The following is a 13909-nucleotide window of genomic DNA, read 5'->3' as shown; positions in this document are numbered from 1 at the left end:
CTGGAATCGCTGACAGAGACTTGGTGTTGGCTTATTTAAGGCTGAAGTCGACTGAGTTTGCGGGTGACGGCGACGCCCTAGATTTTCTGGAGGAGGTTGAGCGGAATGCTCAGAGACTACAGGCTTCTGAGAGACAGACCGTTATGCTAGTAGAGATGTCCTTGAAGGGTGCTGCAAATGACTGGTTTCGCAGGGAGATTCGCGCAGTTATGGCTACTATTACATGGGCGGACTTTGTGACAGAATTCAAGGAATTTTATCTGCCTTTCTCAGTGACAGAGGGTTTCAGAGACAGACTGCTGGTTCTGAGGAGAGGAGACAGATCAGTACATGAGTACACTACTGAGTTTGTGAGACTGAGTCGCTTTGCCCCAGACCTGCAGACTGAACAGCAGAGGGTGAACGACAGATACGTAAAGGGTCTGGGTGCTGACTTTATTAGTCTTTTGACTGAGACGACCAAGGAATTTTCTGCTGTAGTGGACAGTGCCCATCGGATGGAGGCAAATTTACTGCACTTTGGGAAAATGACTGAGACGAAGAAGGCGAGTGGTGGTTTTCAGAGTAGTGGGCAGCAGGGTGGTAGCAGCAGCTATCAGCACAAGCCTTCCCAATACAAGAGTCAGAAAGGGGGTGTTCGGAAAGGGTATCAGCCGTGTTCTCACAGTTCTGGTTACAATGGGAGTAGCCGTGGATCTGGTCGCGGTTACAATGGTACTTCTAGCGTCCCGTTTTGTCAGAACTGCAGGCGCAGACATTCGAGACAGTGCACAGTGGCGCCAGGTAGTTGTTATGCCTGTGGCCAGCAGGGTCACTTTGCTAGGGAGTGTCCGTCATCTAGACAGCAGATGTCATCGGCTAGTGTTGCTCAGCCGTTCTTTCAGCAGCAGAGGCCCGTTTTCGCTCCTTCGGCAGGGTATTCTCAACCTGCCGCTTCGTTTGGTGGCCAGCGGGGCCGTGGTTCAGGAGGGCGTGGTTTTGGTGGCCGTGGGAACGGTGGTAGAGGCTCGGGTAGCTACAGTTCTTCTCAGGCACCGCAGCAGGGACAGGGTCAGGCCAGAGTATTTGCTCTGACTCCTCAGGATGCTCGTGCATCAAACGCCGTGGTGCAAGGTACTATTCCCATTTCATTTATAGATGCCTTGGTCTTATTTGATGCGGGTGCAACACACTCTTTTGTTTCTTCGAGTTTTGCTGCTAAGTTGGGTGTGACACCATCTAGGTTGTTAGAGCCTTTATCTGTATCTACGCCTCTGTCTGATAGTGTTGTGGTGGACGTGGTCTTTCCGTCTTGTTCTGTGGTCATACATGGTAGAGATCTTAGTGCTGATTTGATTATGCTTGACGTGTTATCTTTTGATGTCATCTTGGGGATGGATTGGCTTTCACGCCATTTTGCTTCTATCGACTGTCGAGGGAAGTCAGTATTGTTTGGGATTCCTGGTGATATGCCTTTTTCCTTCCAAGGGGAAAAGACAGAAGCACCTAAGAATCTAATTTCGGCGATCAAGGCCAAGCGTATGATGGGCAAGGGATGCCAGGCTTTCTTAGCGGTGGTTCGCGATCTACAGGGTGACAGTGGTGATATGCATAGTGTCCCGATAGTGAATGAGTTCACTGATGTGTTTCCAGAGGAGTTACCTGGATTACCACCCGATCGTGACATCGAGTTCTGTATTGATGTTGCTCCTGGAACAACTCCTATTTCGATACTTCCGTATCGGATGGCTCCGGCAGAGCTGAAAGAGTTGAAGGAACAGTTACAGGAATTGCTTGATAGTGGTTTTATCAGACCGAGAACTTCTCCGTGGGGTGCTCCTGTGTTGTTTGTCAAGAAGAAGGATGGGTCATTTCGGCTGTGTATTGACTACTGACAGCTGAACAAGGTTACTATCAAGAACCGGTATCCTCTTCCTTGTATTGATGATTTGTTCGACCAGTTGGAGGGTGCTAAGTGCTTTTCGAAGATTGATTTGAGATCTGGGTATCATCAACTTCGGATTCGAGACGTCGATGTGCCTAAGACTACTTTCAGAACGAGGTATGGGCATTTCGAGTTTCTGGTCATGTCCTTTGGATTGACTAACGCACCAGCAGCGTTTATGGATATGATGAACCGGGTATTCAAGCCGTTTCTAGATCAGTTCGTTATTGTGTTTATTGATGACATACTGATTTACTCTCGGAGTGAGGAGGAGCATGCTTTCCACTTGAGAACGATACTGCAGACTTTGCGTGAGCATCAGCTGTATGCTAAGTTCTCGAAGTGCGAATTCTGGCTGGATCAAGTTACTTTCTTAGGACATGTGGTGTCAAAGGATGGGATCAAGGTTGATCCGACGAAGATTGAGGCGGTTATGGATTGGTAGAGGCCGAGGTCAGTTACCGAGATCAGAATTTTTCTGGGGTTAGCTGGCTACTACCGTCGGTTCGTTCAAGATTTCTCCAGAATATCTGCACCGATGACTAAACTGACACAGAAGGGTGTTAAGTTTGAGTGGACTGACAAGTGCGAGGCGAGCTTTGAGAAGCTCAAAGAGATTCTAACTACAGCTCCTGTGTTAGCTTTGCCATCTGGCATTGAGGGGTTCACTGTGTATTGTGATGCTTCTCGTATCGGTTTTGGGTGCGTTCTGATGCAACATGGTAAGGTGATTGCCTATGCTTCTCGCCAACTGAAGAAGCATGAGGTGAATTATCCTACTCATGATCTGGAGTTAGCAGCTTTAGTTTTTGCTCTTAAGATTTGGAGGCACTATTTGTACGGTGCGACTTGCGAGATCTTCACTGATCATAAGAGTCTGAAGTACATTTTTGATCAGCGTGAGCTGAATCTGAGGCAGCGGAGATGGTTGGAGTTACTGAAAGACTACGATTGTACTATTCAGTACCATACGGGTAAGGCTAATGTGGTAGCTGATGCGTTGAGTCGCAAATCTTCGGGCAGTTTGGCCCATATTTCTGAGGTTGGGCGGAGACCCATGGTTCGTGAGTGGCATAGTCTGTTAGCTTCGGGATATGGATTTCAGGTTTCGCAGAAGGGTTGTTTGTTGGCACAGTTGCAGGTGCATCCGGTTTTGATTGATAGGATCAAAGCTTCACAAGCTGAGGATCCACAATTGAAATGAATTATGGATGAGATCCATCTAGATGGAAATTCTGAGTTTGTTCTGGCGGATGGAGTTCTCAGGTACGGTTCTCGACTGTGTGTTCCGGATTCAGATGGTTTGAGAGACCAGATTCTGGAGGAAGCGCACAAGTCAGCTTACAGTGTTCATCCGGGTTCTATCAAGATGTACCATGATCTCAAGGGTACGTACTGGTGGAGCGGAATGAAAAAGGATGTTGCAGGGTTTGTGTCTAAGTGTTTGACTTGCCAGCAGGTAAAGTTAGAGCATCAGAGACCGTTTGGATATCTGCAACCGCTACCTATTCCAGAGTGGAAATGGGAGAGAATCGCTATGGACTTTGTGGTTGGTTTGCTACGTACCCGACAGGGGTATGATTCGATTTGGGTGATAGTTGACCGTTTGACCAAGTCAGCTCACTTCTTACCGATCAAGGTTACTTACCAGGCTTCGAAGTTGGCACAGTTGTACATCGATCCGATTGTGAGTCTCCATGGTGTACCAGTGTCGATAGTTTCGGACAGAGGTTCAGTTTTCACCTCTCGGTTTTGGAAGGCGATGCAGGAATCTTTGGGTATGAGATTGGATTTCAGTACTGCCTTTCATCCTCAGACTGACGGTCAGTCTGAGAGGACTATTCAGACTTTGGAGGACATGCTCAGGATGTGTGTTCTGGATTTTCAGGGTAGCTGGGATACTCATTTGCCTTTGATTGAGTTTTCCTATAACAACAGTTACCACGCTAGTATCGAGATGGCACCTTATGAGGCCTTGTACGGGCGCAAGTGTCGATCTCCTATCTGTTGGGAAGAGGTTGGCGAGCGCAAGCTCTCGGGAGAAGAGATTATTCAGATTACCTCAGAGAAGGTACCGTTGATCAAGCGGAGACTGGAGACAGCGTTTAGTCGGCATAAGAGTTATGCTGATCCGAAGAGGAAAGACATGGAGTTTCGGGTTGGAGATTTCGTGTTTCTTCGGGTTTCGCCTATGAAGGGCGTTGTGCATTTTGGTGTTAAGGGGAAGTTAGCACCGAGGTATGTGGGTACGTATGAGATCATTGAGCGTATTGGAGAAGTGGCGTACAAGTTAGCGTTGCCATCAGATATGTCGTTGGTTCACCCAGTGTTTCATATTTCCATGTTGAGGAAGTGTATTTCTGATCCTTCTCACGTGATAGTACCGCAGAGTGTTGAGATTGACCATGAGCTATCTTACGAGGAGCAGCCTGTTGAGATTGTTGATACGCAGGTTCGTAAGTTACGGAACAAGGAGATTCCGATGGTCAAGGTTTTATGGCGGAACCATTCTGTCGAGGAGTGTACGTGGGAGACCGAGTTGGATATGCGGAATCGCTATCCTTTTCTTTTTCCTTGAGGTACGAAAATTAATTGTTGTGTGAAATTTAGTGGGCTTTATTTGTGTTTGTGTTATCTTAAGTGCTATGTGTTTTTGTGTTAAATTCGAGGACGAATTTTTAATAAGTTGGGGAGAATGTAATATCCCGTAAAATTTTGAAGTTTAAGTTACGAGTTTTGGTAATATTTTAATTGTCGACGTAATTAAATTTGTTATATGAGTTGATTCGGAAATGGTTTAATTTAGGTCCGGGTTTCGAAAAGGGTTAATTGAAGTGCGGGTTTCGTTAATAATTTTGAATTAATTACGTATTTGAAATTTGTATTGGGGTATAGTTCATGGTTCGGTTCGATTATTGGTTCGATTAAAAAAAATTTTTTAAAAAAAAAGTTGAAGGTCTCGTTCGAAATCATGATTCTCGAACGAGACCTTCATGAATTTCTTACTTATTTAAGCTGGTCTCAATCCTCCCTCAACCTCACGTAATTTGCGTCCAACTTCTCACGATTTTTACTCCGGATTTTCAGGTAAAGCTTCTCCCATTTCAAACGTTTCTGAACCCTAATACTATCCTCTATATATTCATCAATCTCCAGCCGCCATTCTGACTCCAAATTGCTGTGATACTCGTATGCTATCCATCACGTTTCTGAACCATAACTCTGTTCTTCAAACTGAAAACGGCACCTCGGTTTGTAATCGATATCTCATCCGTTTTTGAGCCAAATTACGTTCCGTTCGATTCCAGAGATTATAGACTCAGTCCTCTACAAGTCCGAGCTTAGTTTTCACACAACGGTACGCTATCGTTCACGAAATTGCTGTAACCGTTGCCGCGTTTACGTAAATTCTGTCTTTGAGTTCTAAATCGATCTTTTTGAATTTCAATTCGTTTGGCAGCCGTTCGGAGGTCGAAATCAATTCCGTTTGTTTCCCGTGAAAGTAGACTCGCGCATCTATGTTTTTACACCTTTCGTTTGTTAAACGGTACGTAAACGAACTCGTATCAATCGCCACCGTCTCACCGTATTGTTTTGATATTATTTTGGCGATTGCTCCTTAATGTTACTGCCAACTTCTTTTCCTTATTTGGTTTTTATTTTGATATCTTATTTGGTTATAATCTCTTGAGTAGTAGTTGTTTAAGATTTCATGAGTTTGTTTCCATCGTTTTCATATTATTATTCGTCGTTCTCGGAACGACTAAGCTCGGTGATGTTCTTTGTTCTTTGGAGTTGATGTCGAAGGTTTTGTTCATGATTGTTGATCTTGAATTCATGATATGGTTATTAGTGATTGATTGAGTTGTTAGTTAATGAAGTAAAGGTTTAGTTGTTTGGTTTCTTAATTTCAGTTTCTGAGAAATCGTTTCTCTGTGTGTGTTGGATTCTTATGTATGAACAAATGAAGAAGATGATTGTGTGTTATGTTGCTATTGGTTGGTTATAATTTCTTTTGGTTAAATGGTGGTTTCAATCACTAAATTTTTGTGTATAAAATATATTGATTCCTAAACTTATCTTTTAACTATTTTAATTGATTGTTTTGATTTTAAATTACGAAAGTGATTTCGACTTATTAATTAACGTTTTAAATAATATCATTATTTATAATTTGAAATTACTTTGGGCGTTAATATTTCAAATTAATATTAATTTTATTATAGTTTATTTATGATTTTATAAATTGACTATATTAAATGGGAATTGGGGATTTTATTTAATTTGAAAATTTGTCAATTTAATTATATTATTTTTAAGACCTAAAAATAATATTCGAGCCATTTAAAAATTAAATTAATAATTTATTATAAATTATTATTTAATTGTTAAATTGATATTTTTGGCTTAGAAAGCCTTTGGAATTAATTTTATATTTTTGCTTTATTTTGTTATTTAATTAATTGATATATTTGCCGGTAATATTTAATTACTTGGGTTTCAAGCTATTGAGTTCTATTTTGATATTAATTAATATTTTATTAAATATAAACTGTGGTTTATAACTCTGCTTTTATGGTTGGGTCGGTTTGGACTTGGGTCACCGACATGTGGGTTTAGCTTGGTAGTTTTGAAAAACTCGGCTAACTCACTATTGGAGGAATTGATTTTATTTATCAATTAAATATTATTTTAATAATATTTTCGGATTGGATTTAAGTGCGAACTCAATAGTCTTGAATTAATTACGGCATTCAATTTATTTGAGAATTGTGTTCTTCTGTGATTTATCTGGTTATTTAATTGTGCTAGTCCTACGTGGTGTCTAGTGATCATAGAGTTAGGGGTCAACGGATTTTAACCTATTTATTATTTTAGACCCGTCGACTGTTCGTGCTTCGGAGTCTACGCAGGGTTAGCTGTTTGCCAAAATCACGTGGATAAGCAAGCAGTGAGTTTGTAGTGCTATTTACCGCTTTATTAAGTACCGCATCATATTTTAATATTATAAATGTTTGTGAACTGTTTTTACGGATTATGGATCTGGATTGAAACGAGCTACTCGATAGGCTTGTATCGAGACTGTGTGCACCGGTGAGTACTCTGGGAAACGGCAGACTAAAGTCTTGCTTACGCTGGTATATATTTATGACGAGGATTTGTTCCCGTCCACTCTGGGTTTATCAGTATGCTATGTCATACTTACGCTGGGATCATTTCAATACTGTTTTTCCATAATCATATTATATTAGTATAAAAATGTTTTGATTTAAGGGTTTTAAACTTAATAAATGTAAATAGTATTGCGAACTCATCTCAGTATATCTGACCCCGTTGTTTTCCCAAATTTTCCAGGTTTATGATTTGAAAGCTGGTCCACTCCGATTCTTTTGATTCCTCGGAGGTTTTTATGTTATTAAACTAGTTTCTGTTTTCAAACTCTTAGACCGCAGTAGAACTAGTTTATATATTACATTTGTTATTGCATTGGGATTGTCGATTAGACCGATTATTTATTATTAGCATGTTTACACTGGAATATTTTATTATTATATTTAAGGCATGCCGTGGAATATTTCAGATACTTAAGTTATTTATATTAGAACTGTATTATAAATTGCTAGACTTAGGTTGGAGTCCCGGTTGCCCCCGAGCAGTTTTCTGCAGGTTTAAATGTTATTTGATTTCCGCAAGGCTTGCTACGGGTTTTGGTACAACAATACCCATACCCTAGCGCCAGTCACGATTCATGAAATTGGGTCGTGACATAAACAAATCCAAACGTTTCCCCTTTTCAGAAATTTAAGCCAAACGTTTTCAAAGTTTACGAAACAAATCCAAATGTTTCCCCTTTTTAGCGATTTAAGCTGAACGTTCATAAACGCTACGAAACAAAACAAAACAAAACATTTACAAACGTTACGAAACAAATCCAAACGTTTTACCTTTTAGCAATTTAAGCCATACGTTTACAAACGTTGCGAAACGAATCCAAACGTTTAAAACGTTACGAAACAAAACCAAACGTTTCACCTTTTTAGCGATTTAAGCCAAAAATTTAAAAACATTACAAAACAAATCCCTACATTTCCCCATTTTAGCGATTTAAGCCAAACGTTTAAAACGTTATGAAACAAATTCAAACATTTCTCCATTATAGCGATTTAAGCCAAACGTTTAAAATGTTACGAAACAAATCCAAATGTTTTACATTTTTAGCGATCTAAGCCAAACGTTTACAAATGTTACGAAACAAATCCAAACGTTACAAACGTTACGAAACAAAACCAAATGTTTCACCTTTTTAATGATTTAAGCCAAACGTTTACAAACGCTATAGAACAAATCCAAACGTTTCCCCTTTTTAGTGATTTCAGCCAAACGTTAGGATTTGTTTCGAAACGTTTGTAAACATCGCTTAAATTGTTAACAAGGTGAAACGTTTGGATTTGTTTCATAATTTAGTTTTGTAACTTGTGTAAACGTTCGGCTTGAATCGCTAAAAATGTGAAAACGTTTACAAACCAAACGTTTACAAACGTTACGAAACCAATCCGAATGTTTTACCATTTTAGCGATTTAAGCCAAACATTTACAAATGTTACGAAACTAAACCAAACCTTTCCCCATTTTAGCGATTTAAGCCAAATGTTACTAAACAAATCCAAACGTTTCCCCTTTTTAAACGTTTTGGTTTAAATGTTTAATTAAATGTGAAACGGGTTGTTTTGTTTCGTGACGTTTGTAAAAATTTGGTTTAAATTGCTAAAATGGAGAAATGTTTATAAACCGAGCGATTTAAGACAAACGTTTAAAACGTTCAAAACAAATCCAAGCGTTACGAAAAAAATCCAAACGTTTCCCCATTTTAGCGATTTAAGCCAAACGTTTAAAACGTTACGAAACAAATCCAAATGTTTCACCTTTATAGCGGTTTAAACCGAACGTTTACAAAGGCTATGAAACAAAACCAAACGTTTAACCTTTTTAGCGATTTAAGCCAAACATTTAAAAACACTACGAAACAAATCCAAACGTTTAAAATGTTACGAAACAAAACCAAACGTTTCTCATTTTTAGCAAATTAAGCCAAACGTTTACAAACGTTAGAAAACAAAGCCAAATATTTACAAAAGTTACGAAACAAATCCAAGCATTTCACATTTTTAGCAATTTAAACAAAATGTTTATTAACGTTACGAAACAAATCCAAACGTTTCACTTTTTTAGCGATTTAAGCCAGACATTTACAAAGGTAATGAAACAAAACCAAACGTTTCACATTTCTAGCGATCTCAGCCCAACGTTTACAGACACTACGAATCAAAATCAAATGTTTCACCATTTAAGCGATTTAAGTCAGATGTTTACGAACGTTACAAAGCAAATCAAAACGATTTAAGCCAAAAGTTTACAAAGTTACAAAACAAATCCAAACGTTTACAAACGTTACGAAACAAATCCAAACGTTGTAACTTTGTAAACGTTTGGATTTGTTTTGTAACTTTGTAAACGTTTGGCTTAAATCGTTTTGATTTGTTTCGTAACGCTTTAAACGTTTGGCTTAAATTGCTAAAATGGGGAAACGTTTGGATTTGTTTCGTAACGTGTATAAACGTTTGGATTAAAGGTGAAACTCTTGGATTTGGTTGGTAAGGCTAACTCGGAATAAAAAAAACCCTCACTTTAGAATGAAGCACGAATCATCAAAACCAGAAAGCCCACATGGATTCCGAACCGCAGATGGCATCAAGCCTTATTTAAGCCGATTAAATCGCTAAAAATGGGAAACGTTTTGATTTGTTTCCTATGGATTTGTTTCGTAGCGTTTGTAAACGTTTGGATTAAATCGCTAAAAAGGTGAAATGTTTGGATTTGTTTCGTGACGTTTGTAAACGTTTGGCTTAAATTGCTAAAAAGGTGAAACGCTTTAATTTGTTTTGTAACTTTTGTAAACGTTTATTTTGTTTTGTACCGTTTGTAAACGTTTGGCTTCAATCGCTAAAAAGGTGAAAATTTTGGATTTGTTTCGTAACGTTTTGAAACGTTTGGTTTTGTTTCGTAACGTTTGTGAACGTTTGGTTTTGTTTCGTAACGTTTGTAAGCGTTTGGCTTAAATGTAATATCCCGTAAAAAAGCTTAATTTATTTTCGTAATTTCCGACAATTTTCTGATCGTTTTGAAGTACAATCGGTGTTATGGTCTGATTCATTTTGGGTCTGGATTGATTTGATTTTATTGGTTCAACAATTAATTGCTTTAAATTAAAAAAAAAACTTATATAAATTTAAGTCATGAAAATCCATGCAATGTTGGCCATTCATATTATTGTATAATTAAGCCCATGCATGCTCCTATATTATTATTTTTTCTCACGTGAATCATTGGCCCATGCAATATGTTCTTTTCCAAAAGGCCCATGCTTCTTATGTTTCAAATTGAAACAGAATAGGAATTTTAGCAGCAATATAATTTATGCGACTCTTATTTTCTTTTATTCATTATTTTAAAAATCTTTTTCTTTTCCTTCGTTTAATTTCAAACCCTAGCCGACCCCTTCCCCTCAAGAAGCATTAAACCTTACTCTCACAATCTTCCTCTTGTTCTTTTTAAAGATTTCAGTAAGTTTTGTATTCTTATTTCAGTTTTTGTTTAAGAATGATATTTCGTAATTTGTATCGTTCTCGTTCAATTTTAGATCAAAATCAGTTCCGTTTCACCCCAGAGATTGTAGACTCACGCCTCTACAAGTTCCAATTTTGATTTCGTTGAACGGTACGCAATCGATCTTGTTTCAATCGCCGTCGTTTTACCGTATTGTTTGTTTCATGTAAACTGTGAATACTTTTCTTGTTCCTGTCGTTTCTCTTCTTTTCTTTTGGCTTTGATTTCATTGCTTAATGTTGTTTGGTCTCAAAGATTTTGGGTAGCTAATTGTTTAATCTCAGTTCTTGATTTGTCTCACGGTTCAATCAATAATTGTTGGTTGGTTACGGTTCCTTCATGCTTCTTCACTGCCATGTTGTTTTTTTTATTAAAGGGTTGGAATTTTGGTTATCTTATTTGGCTGTACTCTTTTGTTTAATTGTCCTTGATTATTGTTCTTAAATTCAAGTTATGGTTGTTAATGAATTGATGGCTTTCATGGAAGTTTAAACTTCATCTTTTATGTTACTGGAATTTGTTTGAATAAGGGTTTGATGAATTGGAGAAGGAGATGAGGTGGCGGATGTGTGTTGTCTAACTTGACTTGTGTTTGGGCATAAGGCTCTTTTAAGTCCTTATATTGTTTTGATTAAATCACATTGATTCCTTAAAGTTTAACTTTACCTAATAAAATTGGATTTCGTTTTGATTTAAAACTCATATGTTGTAACGATAGCTATTTATAAATTTAGCTAATATAATACTCGGGTAATTTGATTTAATTAAGAATATCAAATTTGCATAAAATTGGCTAAAGTACATTTTAGTCCCTAATTGGCTAAAGTACAGTTTAGTCCCTAAACTTTTATAAACTTAAAATGGTTAGATTGTTGGGTTGTACCTTAGGTTACTTGGAATTGAAGTTATTGAGTTCCGCTTTTAAAATGGATTATTATTTGATTGAATTATTTTACAAATATAAACCCGGGTTTATATTTGATAAACGTTTTGTGTCGGGTTAGACTGGGGTCACCCGACAAGTGAGGTTAGCTTGGTAGTTAATGATAACTCGGCTAATCCACTATTTAGAAATTAATTATTATTTTAAGATTATTAAATAATGTATTATAAATTGGATTTTAAGCGAGAACTCAATAGACGTATATTAATTGGGCTCTATTACCTAATGGGTATTTTTGTGTGTTTTGGCTTGTTTATTTCCGACGTGTTAATTGTGCTAGTCCTATGTGGTGTCTAGTACTCTTTAGAGTTAGGGTCTGTTTTTAATAATTATTTTATTTGTCTAGACCCGTCTACTGTTCGTGCTGCAGAGGCGAACCAGGATTAGTTGCTTGCCGGTATTTCACGTGGATTAGCAAGCAGTGAGTTTGTACTTACTATTTACCGCTTTATTAAGTAAATTGTTATTTTAATATTAAATATATATTGTACGTATATTTTCGAACTGTTTTTATATTATGGCTTCTAGTTGGAACATGCTACATAATGGGCATCATTAGGACTGCGTGCGCACCGGTAATGATCTGGGAAAGGTATTTATGGTAATGTGGTAACTCGGTGTGAGCATAGCTCTCGGGACCAAGTAGAGTAACTCGGTGTAGCTCAGCTCTCGGGACTCTGGTATAAGTATGGTCAGTGGTAACTCGGTGTAGCTCAGCGGGTCGCATAATTGGCCAAATTCAAAGGAAAAATAGGATCACGTCCAGCATTGACACATCAAAAATATTATCTTATTATCAACGGGAACTAAATCACGATAAGTTTTCATATACTTGGTCTTATATTAAATTAGGTTCAATGCTTTTTATGATCTTCGAAATAATGCATGATGAACTTTTTCATATATTCTGAAATTTCGCATGCTATATATTAAAATTTGGTTATTAATTTTGGTTTTAAAATCAAAGAAAAATATATAATAAACTATTACTTTTGTTTGACTCACACTTTTATATGACTTCAAGTATATTATGTATTTGATTTAAAATTCAATAAATAGTATATATGCTGAGATGTTTTTTTGGCTAGAATATATTAATATGTATATATATATATATTAATATATATATATATATATATAGCCTAATTAAGAAGGAATCGCTCCTAGAAAGGCTCGGTCAAAAAGAATAAAGAGTCAAATCTAGACGAACCGAAATAAAAGAAGAGAATGGACTCGATAAACTACAAACTACTCAATAATAATTTAAGGAGAAAAGAGCCCTATAAGGCAAGGAGACGAAGACCAAAGAATCAAAGTAAGGAGCGAATAAAAAATACGAAAATTAAGAGAACACACCCAGAAGAAACAATAGGAGAAATGGTCCAAGGACTGAAAGATGAGATGTCCCAGAAGACAACAAATGAAACTGCCCTAGAGGCAAAAATCAAAACTACAGAAATGACCCAAGGACCAAAAGACAAAATATTTCAGAAGGAATGGAAGAAATCGCCCTAGAGGCAAAAAATCAAAATTAAAAGCGACACAAGCATGTAGATGAAGAAGAAGTTCCGGTCCGAAGCAAAATAAAAATATCAGAAAGAAGAAGGAGAGTCCTCTGAATCCCCATCCCAAAGTAAAATCACATACGCAACGAATGGCGACCTAGAAGAAAAAATAGCGAAGATGTTGAAAAAGTAGAAATTAGAAGGAACGCAAAGAAAAATAAAAGGAAAAAATAGCAAAAACCAGACGAGCAACGCCCAAAAGGCGAAAAGCGAAGTAGCCCAAAAAGTAAAGAGAGGGATGATCCAAAAGAAAAAGGCGAAGGCGAATCAAACATAGTGATGAAGAGGGAGTTCCGATCATGAGCGAAAGAGGAGAAAAAATAGCAAAAAATGCAAAGTCAAGAAACCTACGCCAAGAAAAATAAAGACAAACAAGACCTAATCAAGAAAGCAAGAGAAGCGAAAAACCTACAGGTTGTAGGAAAAGAAAAAAAAACAAGAAATCAATAGAGGAAACACCACTGGAAAAATAAAGAAGAAGAGTTTAATACCCTAAAAACAACGAAGTCAGCGAGGAAAACATGAGGAGACAATCCCAAAAAGATCACAAAGATACCATCTGAAGCGGTGAAAACTAAAACGAAACCATGAGCGGACCAAATTCAAGAAGAGAAAAACGAAAAAAAGCAAAAGACAAAAGAGCAAAAGTAAAAATAGCCCCACAGAGTCGATCAAAAAAGAAAAATTAGGAAGACAAAGGCGAATCCCCTGAATTTGCATATCGGAGCAAAACCACATATATATAGTGGAAGAAGTTATGAAAGAAAATATAGTCAAGACACTAAAGAACATCAAAACTGAAGAACTCGCCTG

The 13909-nt window shown here is 37.6% G+C and overlaps 1 protein-coding gene across 1 annotated transcript; it reads left to right on the top strand.

The window, feature by feature from the left end:
• Window positions 1–527: 527 nt before the first annotated feature.
• On the top strand, window positions 528–13046 carry LOC126681821 (uncharacterized). The gene is made up of 2 exons (XM_056105886.1): window positions 528–916; window positions 12800–13046. Exons 1-2 carry the CDS (start codon window positions 528–530, stop codon window positions 13044–13046), a joined length of 636 nt encoding a protein of 211 aa, XP_055961861.1.
• The last annotated feature ends 863 nt before the right edge of the window (window positions 13047–13909 follow it).

Source organism: Mercurialis annua, linkage group LG5 (genome assembly GCF_937616625.2).
Source record: "Mercurialis annua linkage group LG5, ddMerAnnu1.2, whole genome shotgun sequence".
In the NCBI taxonomy this organism is placed as follows: domain Eukaryota; kingdom Viridiplantae; phylum Streptophyta; class Magnoliopsida; order Malpighiales; family Euphorbiaceae; genus Mercurialis; species Mercurialis annua.
The sequence above is the reverse complement of the archived record's forward strand: the minus strand, read 5'-3'. Positions and strand labels throughout refer to the sequence as shown.

Bases quoted from the DNA above. Each gene is read 5' to 3' on its own strand.
- LOC126681821 (XM_056105886.1), top strand. From the start codon at position 528: ATGACTGAGACGAAGAAGGCGAGTGGTGGTTTTCAGAGTAGTGGGCAG. The intron at 917-12,799 runs GTATTCTCAACC...TAATAATTTAAG, and splicing joins GTTTTCGCTCCTTCGGCAGG to GAGAAAAGAGCCCTATAAGG.